This window comes from Panthera uncia, chromosome B4 (genome assembly GCF_023721935.1).
Source record: "Panthera uncia isolate 11264 chromosome B4, Puncia_PCG_1.0, whole genome shotgun sequence".
Lineage (NCBI taxonomy): Eukaryota > Metazoa > Chordata > Mammalia > Carnivora > Felidae > Panthera > Panthera uncia.
The window spans coordinates 19,768,917-19,786,280 of NC_064809.1; the positions used below are offsets into that span (position 1 = coordinate 19,768,917).

The window sequence follows — 17,364 nt, forward strand, 5'->3', positions numbered from 1 at the left end:
GCCCCAAAGCACATTGTTTTAATTCTTACACGTTCGCTCATTTGTTCCTTCAAAATCCTGTACTTGCCGATTGTTAGCACTTTTCAGTTTGTTCGCAGGGAAATAACTTTGTGATGATGAGAGGGAAGATTATCTGTAAAATACCGGAATACTTTTTCTCCTGTAACATAGTCTTTGTTTAAACAATATAGCACAACATTTTAAAAACTTTTTTAATTTTTTTTTTTTTTTTTTTTTTTTTTACTAAGGCACATGACGTATAGAAAGGTTGAGGTACAAAATGCAAATTTCTGCATAAGACTTTTAAAATAATCGTTTTGGAAAATGAAGGTGAACATCATCTTCCAGAATATTCAGCTTTTAGCTTGTTTTTTCTTTTGGACCAGTTCAACCAGCAACTTGTATCTAGCGATACAGTCTTCCTGCAGGAAGAGAAAAAGAGAGGTGAAACGGTTATTTCCACAGATCAGCGTGAGCGTCGTGGGCTTCAGCCGCGGCCTGTGCGGGGAGGCGGCCTCGTGAGCGTCCGCTCTGCCCACGGCCGGCCTGCAACCGGCTGGACGAGCCCCGCGGCCTGCACACATGGGCCCACGCGCACACGCCAGGGCCCCCGCCAGCCGGGGCCCACGTGCTGCCGGGTGCCCCCGGGCCAGTGGCAGTCCTGTGAGGTGCAGCGTGGGCCGCTGGCGTGAGGGGCCCGTGCTGCTGCGTGTGAGGCACACCATGGGCATCACGATGATGCCTCTCAACTCGCTAACGATAACGAGCAGCTTTCACATTTCCCTGTCATCGCGCGTCCCGTCAGAGCAAGCGGACAACTTGAGGCCGGCCGGCCGCCCTGTTATTCCATCTGGGTTTGCCTCTCCTTAAGGGGCCGTGGGGACCCTCCCGTGGTGGCCGCGTCGGCCCAGCCCCCAGGACCGTGGCGGGGAGTGTGCCACCCAGATCCTGCCCGTGGCCGTGGCCGCTGGGGGTGAGGCCCCTAGTGGGGCCTAGAGCAGAGGCGGGCGGTGCTGGGGGGCCTCACGCTCTCCTGTCCATCATGAGGTACTTTCCAGAGTCCGTTCCCGTTTCTGGCCAAGAGATACTCCCCTCCGAGGCGTTGGAAGCCTTCACTAACTTAAGGTCTAGGGCAACATGATCGCTGCTCCCTGGCAGATGCTTCTATCAGCCGGGGACACAGAGTGGGTGCTCATGCTCTTCCTAGGGTTCTAGCTCAGGAGTGGTATGAGGGATGCTTCTAGAAGTGCCTCTCTGGATCCCCAACGATGGGGATCCTCACGCCCATGGGGTCAGTCTTTAAAATACCAGCCTTTTCTTAATAGCTGTGCTGCCCACCGGTGAGGCCCCGGGCATGATGCGGGGACTTCACCGGGGACCACGGCGACCCAGAGCGCTGAGCCGCAGGCCTCAGGCAAAGTCCCCTCCTTCAGGCCCAGCATCGCCAGCGGCTTGCGGGCCACGTATAGGGACTCGCTCCCTAGCAGACGAGTCAGCAGGCCATCTCTCCGGGAACTGGTTCCAATGTCAAGGCTTAAGGGGAACACTTGCGGGACAATAAAAGGGCTGCTCGTGTCCGGTTCAAACGGGAGGGTTTCCAAACCCTGAGGCAGTGAGTTTCTGAATGTTCTATCCTTAGGAATCCATGGTTCCAGCTCCTTCATTTTAAGCCAATGTCAATTCATCACGCATGTAGATGCCTGTGTCCTGACAGATGCTAGGGAAATTCAGGGAAAATAATTACTTCTGGCAAACCAGTTGGAGAGGCTGGGAGAATCTGTGTTTCTCAAATAGATCAACTGCTAATGGTTTATTTTTCTCCCCGGGAATTCTCAACTTCATCATTTTAAAGTAGGTGATAGATAACTAGACCTGTACACACGGGGACATTTATGGCCACAAGCTAGATTTTCCAACATAGAATTTCAATTAAAAAAAAATAAGAATGTAAATGAACATCAATGTGCCCAGAGGCTACTGAGTGACAGGCACAGGAGGCAGAAGAGACTCGTTCTTCTGATTTCTCCGCGTTCCTTGGTGCCTCAGACTGAGAGTATAGCGAGGAGGGAAGAAACTCGGGAGATGGTGTGTGTTTCGAGAAAGGCCCGAGTGGGAAAGCTCACACCGTGAGCCCCGCAGCATGAACTGGCAGACGGAAGGCAAAGGCTGGGGTGAGCGCTGGCTCTCTGTGGGGCACCCCGTCTGCCCGCTTAGCTGGGAACTACCTGTGGGGGTTTGTAAGCAGATACCGAGAGCCGAAAACAGGGAAAAGACTTAAAGTACAAACAGTCAAGGCTGCAGGGTGGGTTGAATCCTAAATGTCATCCCTGCCCGGGCCCCCACCTCCCCGCCGCCAGGGCCTCGCCAGTCTGGTGCAGCTGCTGAGTCCAGAGTGATGTGCACTGTGGACCCGATGACCAGCATGACACGGGCGCCACGCGCTCGCCCTGGGGTAAAGGCTCCTTGCAGAGCTGGAGGGAGACCTCCCCCGACTCTGGTTCAAGGGAGCCTCCGCCCGAGGGAGGGCCTGCCGGCCGCCAGGGCTACTCCCGCTGCCCCAGTGATGAGGGTGCGGCCCAGCCACCCCCGTGCTCCTCTCAAACTGCCAGACTGGGGCGAATGCTCCAGAAGGTTGGCGGGCTTGTTGTGGGTGAAATTTATCCTCTATGCATGGAATTTTCTGAGGAAAACCAACCGGTCTGTATGGTCTCCTTAGAATCTTGACCTCATTCATACACACTAATCAATCCGGTGCACAGACTGAACCTGCTCTTAGAAGTGCACCGGACGGTCACGCAGACAGCGGTCACTAGAGGGGTGTGCGTAAGGTGGGGAATTAGGTGCAGCTGGCCGCGCAGGTCTCGTTCTTCCCCCGCCTCACCCACCTTACTCTTAGACGGGACACATTTGGCTATTTTGTCCCAGCGGTCCGAAGATCCCTTTGGGTACTGCTGTAATGCTAATTCCAGAAGCTTCTGTTGACTCTGAGTCCATGGCTCCTCGGCAGCACGAGTTCTCTCTTTCTTCTGGCTCTCCTCATCACTGGATTCGTTTTGTTCTGAAATATCGAAGTCCTTCTGCCTCTTTCCTCTGAACTTCTCCTCGGGCTCCGCCCTCTTTGCCGCCTCCGGCGGCCTGGCCGGCCTCCGCCTCCGTGGCCGGCTTTCCGGAAGCACTGCCTCCTGCTCCTCGTCATCTTCCTCCTCCTGCTCGTCCTCCTTGTCTTCCTCCCCGGCCTGCCGTGCATCTTCTCGCTGGGTGATGATGTCATCTGGCAAGGCCGTGGCGGCCTTGGTGGGCCGGGGATTCTGGGCTGTTGACTTGAGTTCGGAGAGTCTGACCATTCCTGTGAGGAAGGACACACTTTATCACACAGATGGAATGGCAAGGTCAGTGCAGGTGACAAGAGTAACAGCAGCTGTCACCAACACAGCAGTGTGGTAGGCGCTGTGCACCTACGATTCTGCTTAATTTTCACGCTATTCTAGAAAGATAGGTGTCATTATCCTAATTCTACGGATGGCAAAAATCAGTCTCAGAGAGCAGCAGAGGTGGGATTTGAACCCAGTTCTGTCTGATTCCTTGTCCTTTGTCCTTTCCAACGCTCTGAGGGACTGAGGGCCACGTACAGAATCAGGTTGTGGCCAAAGAATGCAAAGTGGCTCTTGGACACTTTTTAGATAAGGAAGGATGTTCTTTACGATCCGGAACTGGGACGACTCATTCCATTAGCGGAGCTAAAATGGATCTGTCTAAACTCGCGCTGTGCTCACACCATTGAAGGTGAGCCACCGACGCGGTGGGACGTGCTGTCTGCTCCAGGCTGCTTCCAGTGCCACTGTGCCACCACGTTGGCCAGTAAAGAGCAAACGGACTGGCTCTCAGGCGCCATCTCAGGGATGCCCCTGAATGTTCAACCATACGTCTCCTGTTCTGGTCACTTTTTACCCCCCCCCCCGCCATGCTCTAGTAAGATCCCTATCTGTGCCACAGTCTACACCACACTGCCTTTTCCAGAACACACAGAGTGTCTTGCAGGAAGGCCTTTTCACATGGCCTCTCACTGCCCATTTTAGCCTCTGTGCCAACAAAGAATTGTGTTCGCAGAACAGGAATCTGGAAATGCCTTCTTTCCTGAAGCCGGCAGAGCCCCACATTGAATCCCTGCTGGGGACGGCTTTTTGAGATCTCCGGGTTTGCTCACCTGCATTGCTGTCTTTGGGACTTGTATTTAAATTAAGTTAGAAGGTTTTAGGAAGTATTCTCTTCCTGGTTCCAAGCAAACAGTATGGAGACTCTAGCAAAATTCCAGTTAGTCTTGGAGGAAACATATTTTGAGAAATGTGGGTTCTTGGGAAAGCTGCTGCTCTATTCGGAAAGATGGCTCCGTGTGCGTGGTGCTGGCAGGGTGGACCGCGTGGGCGAGCCGTGCACCGCGCGTTTGTGTGGCGTCCAGAGAGTTCCCCCCTGCGTGCCCCTCCCCCAGTACTAGCAAAGAACTAGGTTTTTAGGGTTTTTAAACTTATCAGGTCCATCTTAGCACCCACCCTTACGAAAAGGGATTTATGTGGGAGAAGTCACTTTAGCTCAGTGGGGCGAAGGGGGCACTGACTCACCTGGGGAGCAGGTAACTGAATCCTTCAGTTGCTTGGCTTTGGTTGTCACCTGTTCCAAAATATAAAGGCAACGAAGTCTTACTTTCCACATATCTCTTGTAGGTCAAGTGACCTATTTCACGTAAGGTCCGTGTGAATGAACCGGGTTTACTGAATCTTCGGCCTAGAAGGACCCTCGTTCATCCATCCACTCATTTAGTTAAGCAACAAGGAAACTTTCGTTTGACTATCATAAACGGTAGAGAAATTCAACTAATGTTTTAACATAAAAGTCTATCTTTTCTTTGCATTCAAGAAACCACAAGAGCACAGTAGGCTAACACTAGAGTAGGAAGAAGAAAATACTTCCTAACACAAGACCCACGAGACGTACGTACATGAGTGAGGGGCCACAGAAATAGTTTCGTTCGGTCGCTGTTACTTCTTTGTTCTCTGTATAAATGGTATCCCATCATTTGTCTCGTTCTATACCTTGCTTTTCATTTAACAATGTCTTGGAGATCCACATATGGATTTCTTTTTAAATTGATATAAAATTTACATACAATTCAATATACAGATTTTAAATGTACAATTCAATGGGTTTTGACCCCCCAAAAAAGGACCTATATAACCATTCTAATTCTAATCAAATTATAGAACGTTCCTGTTATCCCAGAAAGTTCTCTTCTGCCCTTAAGTTAATCTCTACTCTGCCACTGACAACACTGTTCTGATTTCTTAAAATACAGGATCAAAATTAATTAAAAAAATTAAAAATGGTTGATTGCCCAATGAATTTTCAATCAAGCCATCCTTTCCCCACTTATTCGAAATGTTAACTTTAGGGGCGCCTGGGTGGTTCAGTTGATTAAGCATCTGACGTTGGCTCAGGTCATGATCTAGCGGTTTGTGAGTTCGAGCCCTGTGTTGAGCTCTGTGCTGACAGCTCAGAGCCTGGAACCTGCTTTGGATTCTGTGTCTCCCTCTCTCTCTGCCCCTCCCCTGCTCACGCTCTGTCTCTCAAAATAATAAATGAGCATTAAAAAAATTAAAAGGAAATGTTAACTTTATTAAAATTAGTGCCACTGTATACGTGAACTATTTTTCTACACTTTGTATTCTATCCCATTAATGCATGCATATTCTTGAATCAATGTTTCGCTGCTTTAATGAGATTTGAAAATAAAACCTCAGAAAGCCTGATTGCTAAGAACTCAGGTAGACTCATCTTGGTCCCACCTCTTCTTAGCTGGGTGATCTTAAGCAATTTCCAATCCTTTCTCTGTGTCAAGAATTACCCTCTGTAGTATGTGGATAATGCTAGTAATACCATTTGCCTATTAGGTTTTAAATTTGAAATAAGCTCTTAGCAGGATACCAAGCAGATATTCAAGTCTCAGTAAATACTACCTATTATAATTGACATAGGTCATTTGTTTTTCATTCATACAAAGGACAGAATTAGAGAAAATATTTAAAGCCACTTAGAAACACTCTTCAATTTTATTCCCTACCTTCCTCTCTTTCCAGATGACCTTGTTTCTTATTTAACGTGAGAAAAAAGGAAGTTCTCCAACATGAGCCTCCTTGCCTTCCAACTTTCTCAACTCAAAATTCTGATTACATCACTTTATATCCTTCCTATCTTTTATCCCAAATCAAAAGAAATTATCTTCCTTCCTCTTGAATTTTCCCAGAACTATGCTCCATCTATTTCCTTTGCATTCTTTCTTTTTTTTTCTTTTTTTAACGTTTATTTACTTTTGAGAGAGAGGGAGAGACAGAGTGTGAGCGAGCGGAGGGAAGGGCAGAGAGAGACACACACAGAATCAGAAGCAGGCTCCAGGCTCTGAGCTGTCAGCACACAGCCTGACGCGGGGCTCAAACTCACGAACTGGGAGACCATGACCTGGGCTGAAGTTGGACGGTTACCGACTGAGCCACCACGGCGCCCCTAATTTCCTTTGCTTTCCTCTTCACCTTCTCCCTGTCTGTCAGCTGTGTCCCATGATTCTTCATGCTGAGCTCAAGTGGCCTCCACTCCAGAAGGTGATCTTCCCTTAAGCTGTCTTTTCTACTCCTTTTGGCTTTCTCTTTCTCTGAATGTTCCTTCACTGCCCATCCCACCCCCCACCCCATATAATGCTCCTCAACATTCCATCCTTGCCATTCATATGTTCTTTCCATTTTCTCCGTTGGTATCTCATGCCACTGGTTCAGTAACACTTTTGAAAAGGAATGATTAACCTGTATGTCTAGTCCTGACCTCTTCCTTGGAGGGGCAGTATAACAGAATTGACCACATAGCAACAATGGGCCATCAGATCGAAAGGGCCTTCGTCCACATAGCAATAAGCTTTCTTTGTACCAAGCGTTGTTCTAAGATATGTGTCTGTACAAGTATTCCTCACAGCAGCCATAGTAGGTAGGTATGTAATATTACCCCCATTGTACAGAATCCGAGGCTCACAGGGCATAGAGAACATACGCAAGATTAAAAGGCTAATGGGTAGCTGAACACAGACAAGTTGGGTTCTGAAATCTTGTCTCTCAGTCCCTGTAACATGCTGCCTTTGGAATCCAAATCTCTTGTTGTATAGATGAGGACATGGGCGATGCTCTCCTTCTGCTTGCTACGTGACTGCCCTCTTTAACTGCCACTGAATCTCTTCTTTAGCGATCTCCTAGTTCCTCAAACCAAACTAACCAACTTGTCTGCTTTTGCTTCCTTTTCTTGATAGAACTGTCATCCCAGTCACCCAGGCTCATGACCCGAGTCCAGTTGTGGACCTTTGCCTCCCGCCCCTGCCAGCTGCTACACTCTCCACGATGTCAACCCCGTCTGTTCCCTGCTCACAAATCACACCTCCTCTTTTAGTTCTTCATTCTCCTGTGGCTGGATGAATGTAACAGCCTTCTAACTGGACTCCTACTTACTAATAATTTTTATAGATTAATACCCATAAAGCAGAGTTCTGATCAGATTCCTTTCATGGCGCATCACTGATTATATAATGTTTAATTCTTTTTTTTTTTTTTAACGTTTTATTTATTTTTGAGACGGGGAGACAGAGCATGAACAGGGGAGGGTCAGAGAGAGGGAGTCACAGAGTCTGAAACAGGCTCCAGGCTCCGAGCTGTCAGCACAGAGCCCGACGCGGGGCTCGAACTCATGGACTGTGAGATCATGACCTGAGCTGAAGTCGGCCGCTTAACTGACTGAGCCACCCAGGTGCCATATAATGTTTAATTCTTAACCTGACATGCAAAGAGATCCACAATTTGTGGTCTGTTCTCTTTCCTGTGGTAGCTTTCCTTTGAGCAGAACTGAATAATTAATGCTCCCCCAGACAGAAATTTCCCTACCCTGTACTTTTTGCCATCCTTAACATTGCCTGAAACGATTTTCCTTTCTTCATCAACCCTCCCCTTAAATATCTATCTCTCTAGAGCCAAACCATCCTTCAAGGTACTCTCAGGTGTAACTTTCTTCTTGAAGACTTCCTGGTGTTCACTACCAGGGTGACCAACTCTGGTGACAATCCTTCTTCTCTCTCAATTTCTATTGTGTTTTTTAAAGATTTAATTATCTTTTTCTCTTTTGTCACATAGTTCTATGAATTTTATTTATTTATTAAACTTATTTGAGAGAGAGAGAGAGAGAGACAGAGAGAGAGAGAGAGAGACAGAGAGAGAGAGAGACAGAATGAATGAGTTCGAGCAGGGGAGGGGCAGAGAGAGAGGGAGAGAGAGTCCCAAGCAGGCTTCACATCCTCAGCATGGAGCCCATTGTGGGGCTAGATCTCACGAACCTGCGAGATCATGACCTGAGCTGAAATCAAGAGTCAGACGCTTGACTGAGCTACTGAGGTACCCTAAACACACTTAGAGGTTCAAGTAACTACCGTCACATCTAAGATGTGAGATAATTCTTTTTTTTCTTGGACTTGTTTTCTTATTTAACAAAACATTTTGGAGATTATTACAGAATAGTACACAAAGATCTCCTTTGTCTTTTTTTTTTTTTTTTTAAATAGCTTAACTGAAATGTAATTCACATACCATACAATTCACCCACTTGAAGTGACAATTCAGTGGTTTTAGTATATTGGTATGTATAATCATCATCATGGCCAACGTCAGAACATTTCCATCACATCAGAAAGAAATGCAGTACCCTGTAGGTATCGTCCTCTGTTATCCCCCTCCTACCCCGTCACTCAGCAAACAATAAACAACCATAAATCTACGTTCTGTCTCCATAGATGTTCCTGTTCTGGACTTTCATATGGATGGAATCATATCATGTGTGGATTTTTTTGTGGCTGGCTTCTTTCCCTTAGGGTAATGTTTTCCAGGTTCATCCACGTTGTAGTATATATGAGTACTTCATTCCTTTTTGCTGAATAATATTCCACTGTATGAATATACCACATTTTGTTTATCCATTCATCATTTGATAAACATTTGTGTTGTTTTAGTCTTTCCGGCTATTATGAATAATGCTGCTGTAAACATTTGTGGGTATGTTTTTGCTTGGGCAAACTGTTTTCATTTATCTTGGGTATATACCTAGGAGTGGAACTGTGGAGACATATGGTAATTCTATGTTTAACTTTTTGAGGAGCTGCCATACTGTTTTCCAATATGGCTGTACCATTTTATATTTACACCAGCAGTGTATGACGCTTCTGATTTCTCTACATCTTGGCAAACATTTGTTATTATTCCAACTTTTTGATTCTAGCCATCTTAGTGCGTGTGAAGTAGTATCTTGTGCTTTTGATTTGCATTTCCCTAATGACTAATGATATTGAGCATTTTTTCATTGGCTGTTTTTATAACTTCTTTGGAGAAATGTCTATTCAGATCCTTTCTCCACTTTTTTAAAAATTTGGGTGATTTCGCTTATTATTTAGTTGTAAAGAGCTCTTTATATATTTTGGATAAAAGCCCTTTATCAGATAAATGATTTGCAAATATTTTCTCCCATTCTGTGGGTTATCTTTTTACTTTCTTAATGGTGTCCTGTGAAGCATGGAGTTTTTAATTCTGATGAGGTTCAATTACAGTTTTATAATTTTATAGTTTTTAATTATAGTTTTAGCTCTTATATTTACGGTAATATTGCTATCTTGACAATTAAGACTTCTGATCCATGGACAGGGGATATTTTTCCACTTCTTTTGAACCTCAATTTCTTTCAACAGTGTTTTGTCATTTTCAGAGTTTGTACTTCTTTTGTTAAATTAATACCTAAGTATTTTATTCTTTGTGATGCTATTTATGAATGAAATTATTTTATTAATTTAATTTTCAGGTTGTTCACCGCAGGTTTATAAAAATAAAACTGAGGGGCGCCTGGGTGGCTCAGTCGGTTAAGCGGCCGACTTCGGCTCAGGTCATGATCTTGCGGTCTGTGAGTTCGAGCCCCGCGTCGGGCTCTGTGCTGACAGCTCAGAGCCTGGAGCCTGTTTCAGATTCTGTGTCTCCCTCTCTCTGACCCTCCCCTGTTCATGCTCTGTCTCTCCCTGTCTCAAAAATAAATAAAACGTTTAAAAAATAAATAAATAAAACTGATTTTTGCATATTGATATGTATCCTCCAATCTTTACTGAAGTCATTAGTTCCAATAGTTTTTTTTTAGTGAATTCCTTAGGATTTTGTATATTCATGTCATCGGCAGACAGGGACACTTTACTTCCTTTTCAATCTTATTTTTTTTTTCTGCCTGACTTCCTTCACTAGACCTGTAGTTCCATGTTGAAAAAAGTGGTGAGAGCGGTCATCCTTGTCTTCTTTCTTATCAGGAAAACATCCCCTCTTACACCAGTAAGCTGATGTTAACTGTGGGTTTTAGTAGACACTCTCAGGTCGAGGTATTCTCTTTTATTCCTAATTTGGTGAGTGTTTTTATCATGCAAGGGTGCTGGCTTTTGTCATATGCTTCTATTGAGATGATTTGTGCTATTTGCTTTTTTATTCTATTGATACCATGTCTTTAATAGTTGATTTTCAGCTGTTGAATCACCTTTGCATTTCCTGAGTTAAACCCTACTTGATCACGGTATCAAATTATTTTTATAAGTTGCTGAATTTAGTTTGCTGTATTTTGTCTAGGATTTTTGCATTCATACTCATAAAAAAATTCGTCTACAGTTTTCTTGTAATTTTCTGGTTTGGTATAAGGCTAATAGTGGCTTCATAAAATGAGTTGGGAAGTATTCACTCTCTTCTATTTTTTTTTTTTTTATGTCTATTTTTGAGAGAGAGAGAGAGAGAGTGAGAGAGAGCGAGAGCACACGCGCACTGGTAGGAGAGGGGCATGGAGAGAGGGAGACACAGAATCTGAAGCAGGCTCCAGGCTCTGAGCTGTCAGCACAGAGCTCAACACAGGGCTCAAAATCATGACCTGAGGTGAAGTCAGAGGCTCAACCAACTGAGCCACTCAGGTGCCTCCACTCTCTTCTATTTTTAGAAAATTTTGTAAAGTACTAGTATTCTTTAAATTGGTAGAATTCAGTGGTGAAGCCATCTGGATCTGGGCTTTTCTTTGTAGGTAGGTATTTTAAGTACTTGTTCACTTTCTACACTTGTTATAATTTCAATTGTCTATTTCTTCTTGATTCAGTTTTAATAGTTTGTCTTTCTAGGAATTTGTCCATTTCATCAATATCTATTAGAAAAATAGATATCTGGGGCACCTGGGTAGCTCAGTCGGTTAAGCACCTGACTCTTGATTTCTGCTCAGGTCATGATCTCACAGTTTGTGAGTTCCAGCCCCACATCGGGCTCTGAGCTGACAGTGCGGATCCTGCTTGAGATTCTCTCTCTCTCTGCCCCTCTCCTGCTCATGCCCACTCTCTTTCAAAATAAGTAAGTAAAAAAGCATTAAAAAATAGGTATATAATTTCTTGGCATATACTTGTTCCTGGTATAGTATTCCTTTACAAAGCCCTTTTTATTTCTATAAAGTTGGTAGTAATGTCCTTTTTCTCATTTCTGATTGATTCTAGCAGTTTCAGTCCTTTCTTCCCCTGTTGGTCAATCTAGCTAAATGTCAATTTTATTGCTATTTTCAAAGCATCAACTTTGAATTCACTGATTTTTCTCTATTGATTCTCTAGTCTCTAATTTCTGCTCTACTGGTTATTTCCTTTCCTCTGCTTGTTTTAAGTGTAGTTTGTTATTTTTCCAGTGCCTTAAGGTAGAAGGGTAGATTTGGGATCTTTCTTCTTTCTTAATAAAGGCATTTAAAGCTATAAACTTCCCTCTGTGCACTGCATTAGCTGCATTCCCTAAGTTTTGGTGCATTAGGTCTTCATTTTCATTCATGTTTAAGAATTTTGATTCCCCTTGTAATTTCTTCTTTGACTCATTGGTTATTTAGGAGTCTGCTGTTTAATTTTGTCATATTTGTTGATGTTCCCACTGCCCCCTCTCCCCCCCCCCCCCCCCCCCCCCCCCCCCGCCCCCGTTAACTTATTTCTAATTTCATTCCTTTGGGATCAGAAAACATATTTTACATTATTTCCATCCTTTGAAACTCATTGAGGTTTGTTTGACCTGGCATACAGCCTGTCCTAGAAAATGTTTTATGCATCCTTGAGAAGAACATATATTCTCTTGCTGAATAAAGTGTTCTAGAGATATCTTTTAGGTCTAGTTGGTTTGTTGTATTGTTCAAATCTTCATTGTTGATCTTCTCTCTAGTTCTACTCACTATTGAAAGTGAGGGTATTAAAGCTTCCAATCATTGAATTGTCTCTTTTCCTTCCTCCCTCCCTTTCCTTGTCTCCCTTTCGTTTTTTGTTATTTTTAGGTAATCTCTACACCCAACATGGAGCTCGAACTCATGGCCCGAGATCAAGAGTTGTACACTTTTGTGACCGAGCCAGCCAGGCACCCCCATGGCTCATATTTGTTGAAAACTGAACGTTTAGATAATATGTGGCAGCATTTCTGGTTACTGGTCTTCCCTTGCTCTACTCCCCACCCCCTCGATTACACTTGTTGTTATTTGCATGTTTGTTCATTGGATGGCTCGATTATTTTAGTGAAGTCTATGCCCCTCTGTCCCGTGTTAAGCCTCTGATGTTGTTCCTCAGGGAGGTGCAGGTATGGACAGGCCCAGTAATTCTGGATGATAGTGGTATTTGTAGGACTCTTCTTCTCTTTACCTGACCACACCGAGCTGTTAAAAACCACTAATTGCTGACAGATGCTCTACTGTTTACAAGATGCCCTGGTGCATAAATTGCTCTACAAACAAGTGAAATCAAATTGTGGCTCCTTTGAAGGAAAGTTTCTGAGGTCAGTGTTTCATATTTGTTTTGACCTCAGGAGGGCTCCTCCAAGAGAATGTATTCATGAGTGGGTTTGAGCATACATGGTTAGTTACTCCTTGTGCTGAGAGAATTCTGAATACAGTATATATCAAAATCTGGCCTGTCTACCACAGAAAACAAATAGCTGCTATAATCTGAGTCCTTTAAATCCTTAGCATCTAACAACGAAACTAATGGGATGTCACCACAGTTATCTTTGAACCATATTTTTCTCCCACTTAAAAGGCAACTTAGAACTTATTAGAAAAAAGCAAAGCACAACTGTGACTTTTCCAGTTCTATGTGGTAAAGGAGTTCCTTTAATATTCTAGCCTCTTTGTCAAGTTCACATTTCCTGGTGTCACTAAACAGCTGTATGACAATGATTACAGCAACGATCCCCTTTTCTTGAGAATTTCTCTTCATTGGCCTTTGTCTCAGGAGAAAACATGTATATGGCAATAATCACAAAATAATTGTTTTGGGGGCAAGTGTGGAATCCTCAGCATATTATTTACGATTCTAAGCAGATAAAGATGTTTCTAAACAAGTGATGGTCTAATACAAAGCTTAAAGGCCAGGATGTCCCTGAGTATGATAGTAGGTCACCTCAGGAAAGTCAGATTATCTTTCAGTGACCATGGTCATCGCTAAATCCAATTTTCCCCTATGGATCTAGATGACTTCAATTCCATGGATGTCAATTTACTGTTTTGTTTAGGTACAGTTGACAAAACTGTACTAAAATTGTAAGATGTTTACAGTGCACATGATAATTTTGTATTTATATCCACCGTGAAAGAATTTCCCCCATTGAGTTAATTAACCATATTCATCACCTCATGTATTGACTTATTTTTGGTGAGAACATTTAAGTTCTACTCTCTTAGCAAGTTCTAATTATATACCACAGTGTTGTCAACTATAGTCACCATGTTATACATTAGATCCTCAGACCCTATTCAGCTTAGAATTGAAAGTTTTTATCCTTTTACCATCCTCTCCCTATTTTCCCCACCCTCTAGCCCCTGGCAACTACTTTTCTATGATTTGTTTCTATGAGTTTGACTATTTTTTTGGCTAGATCATATTCCTGTGTGTGCGTGTGTCTTTATGTATTTGTATGTGTATATACACACATATATATAAAATCACATTTTCATTATCTATGCATCTGAAAGACACTTAGGTTGTTTCTGTACCTTGGCTAATTGTGAATATTGCTGCTATGAACATGGAATATGGTTACCTCATCGAGATCATGATTTACATTCTTTGGATAGATAGCCAGAAGTGGGACCGCCGAATCATATGGTAGTTCTATTTTTTTTAAAAAATATCCAGGTGACTTTTTGTAATGTTTATTTGTTTCTTATGTGGGGGCAGAGAAAGGAAGAAAGAGAGAATGCCAAGTAGGCTCCGTGCTGTCAGCACAGAGCCCAACACAGGGCTCAAACTCATAAACCCTGAGGTCATGACCTGAGTCGAAATCAAGAGTGGAGTGCTTGACCAACTGAGCTGCCCAGTGACTTTGGTAATTCTATTTTTAATTTTTTGAGGAACGTACTAGTTTACGTTTCCACCAACAGTGTACAAGTGTCCTCGTTTCTCCACATCTTCACCAGCATTATCTCTCTCTTTTTTTTTTTTTTTTTGCTCTTGCATTATAGGAGTTCCTTATATATTTAAATATTAATCTCTTATTGGATATGTGGTTTACAGAGTATTTCCTTCAATTCCATAGGTTTCTTTTCCATGTTGTTGATGGTTTTCTTGCTATGCAGGTTTTAGATTTGATGTAGTCCCACTTGTTTACTTTTGCTTTTGTTGCTTTGCTTTTGGTGTCAAATCCAAAAAAATCATCACTAAAATTAATGTCAATGGGATTACCCCCCAGTGTTTTCTTCTAGGAGTTTTAGGGTTTCAGGTCTTCAAGTTCTTAATCCATTTTGAGTTGATTTTTGTGTAGGGGGTCCAATTTCATTCTTTTCCATGTGCTGTCCAGTTTACCAGGCACCATTTATTGAAGGGACTGCCCTTTCTCATTGTATATTTTTTGCCAAAGATTAGTTGACCATATATGTGTGGGTTTCTTTGTAGCCTCTACCCTGTTCCGTTAATCAGTTTGTCTGTTTTTATGCTAGTACCATATTGTTTTGATTACTACAGCTTTGTAATATAGTTTAAAACTGAAAGTGTGATGCCTCCAGCTTTGTTCTTCTCAAAATTATTTTGGCTACTGGTGGTCTTTTGGGGTTCCATACCGATTTTAGGATTGTTTGTTCTATTTCTGTGAAGAATGCCAGTGGAATTTTGATAGGGAGTATATTGGATCTGTAGATTGCTTTGGGTAGTATGGGCATTTTAACAATATTATTTCTTCCAATTCATGAGTACAGAATATATCTCCATTTATTTGTGTCCTCTTTGATTTCTTTCATCAATGTCCTGTAGTTTTCAGCATGCAGGTCTTTTGTCTCCTTTGTTAAATTTATTCCTAGTATTTTACTTTTTTGATGCTATTGTAGATGGAATTGTTTTAAGTTCTCTTTCTGATAGTATGTTGTTCATATACAGATACACAACTGATTTTTGTGTACTGATTTTGTATCGTGAAAATTTACTGAAATAGTTGATTGGTTCTAACCATTTTTTGGTGGGGTCCTCAGGGTCTTCTATATATAATATCATGTCATCTGCAGAGATGACATTGGAGGTGACATGGTCATCACCAAATCTCTCTCTCTCCTTTAGATCTGGATGACTTCAATAGCACATGTGCGTATTTAGTCTTGAATGTTTAGTGTTATTATTCTCACATATTCCATAATGAAAATTTCAGTTACTCATTCTGCTTTTATATCATGTGCAATTGTAGAAGATGTAGTCTCGTGCTCTCTCTCAAAAATAAACAAACATTAAAAAAAATTATACATGTGTTTTAACAGTTACATGGATTGTAGAATTGTAGGAAATTTTGCTTTCCCATGTTCTGATTGCAAGTAGGAAACATTTTATAATCCTTCTTCTTAATATAGCTATGGCTAAATTTATCTTTAAAATTCTTATGAAATAGGGGCTCTACAATCAAATCTGGGACATATGGCATAGGTTGGGATGGATGAAAAAAATCCAAAATAGGTTTTATTCCTTCTGGTGAAAACACTGATGAAAGTAAAAGAAAATTAAAATAGTAAAATGAAAATTATATTCCATAAGGTACAACTAGGATCAGAGGAGTATAAATATGCCACCATGTAACTCTCAATATACAGAAGAATTTTCCAATTTTCTGAGCTATATAAAGTGTATCCTCAATTCCTGGCATCTTCAGATAACTCAGAAAATAAATGATGACTACTAGTGATAATCTCAAATCCTATTTTTCAAATTCTGGCTGATTTGATGACATCTTAAGTATTACTCTAATATTAAAAATTGTGTAACTGAAGTTCATATTTTCATTCAGTTGTATTTAATTTTGGCCAACTCTCTAATATGAACTGAGCACTCATTATAACTGAGAACTACTGTACCTTTCAAGTACAGAGGGCACTCTGTTATCTGAACATTAAATAAACTACCTGAGAATGTTTCCCACTGGTAGAAAGCAGTGTTCATTCTTTTCTTTTATCTTTATTTATTTTTTAGTGTTTATTTTTTAAATATAATTTATTGTCAAGTTGGCTAACATACAGTGTATACAGTGTGCTCTTGGTTTTGAGGGTAGATTCCCCTGATTCATCACTTACACACAACACCCAGTGCTCATTCCAACACTGGCATTGGAAGGAGTGCCCTCCTCAATGCGCATCACCCATTCTCCCCTCTACCCTGCTCCCCCCACCCATCCACCCTCAGTTTGGTCCCTGTATTTAAGAGTCTCTTATGTTTGCCTCCCTCCCTCTCTGTTTGTAACTATTTTTTTCCCCTTCCCTTCCCCCATGTTCTTCTGTTCAGTTTCTCAAGTTCCACATACGAGTGAAAACATATGATATCTGTCTTTCTCTGACTGACTTATTTCACTTAGCATAATACCCTCCAGTTCCATCCACGTTGCTGAAAATGGCAGGATTTCATCCTTTCTCATTGCCAAGTAGTATTCATATACACATATATATTCAATATATTCATATTCATATATATGTACATATATACACATATATATACACATTCAAATATATATACGCACATATATATGTATACACAGCACATCTTCTTAATCCATTCATCAGTTGATGGACATTTAGGTTCTTTCCATAATTTGGTTATTGTTGAAAGCGCTGCTGTAAACATTGGGGTACACATGCCCCTACGAATCAGCACTCCTGTATCCTTTGGATAAATTCCTAGTAGTGCTATTGCTGGGTCATAGGGTAGTTCTATTTTTAATTTTTTGAGGAACCTCCACACTGTTTTCCAGAGTGGCTGCACCAGTC

The 17,364-nt window shown here is 42.2% G+C and overlaps 1 protein-coding gene across 1 annotated transcript in view; it reads right to left on the reverse strand.

Moving 5' to 3' along the window:
* Window positions 1-207: 207 nt before the first annotated feature.
* The window catches only part of DNAJC1 (DnaJ heat shock protein family (Hsp40) member C1), a 219,054-nt gene continuing 201,897 nt past the window's right edge, over window positions 208-17,364 (reverse strand). The window contains exons 10-12 of the mRNA XM_049626935.1: window positions 4,617-4,665; window positions 2,886-3,346; window positions 208-422 (exon numbers count right to left, since the gene is read on the reverse strand). Of these exons, the coding sequence (XP_049482892.1) occupies window positions 354-422; window positions 2,886-3,346; window positions 4,617-4,665 (579 nt within the window). The 3' untranslated portion in view covers window positions 208-353. The remainder of the gene's footprint in view (window positions 423-2,885; window positions 3,347-4,616; window positions 4,666-17,364) is intronic.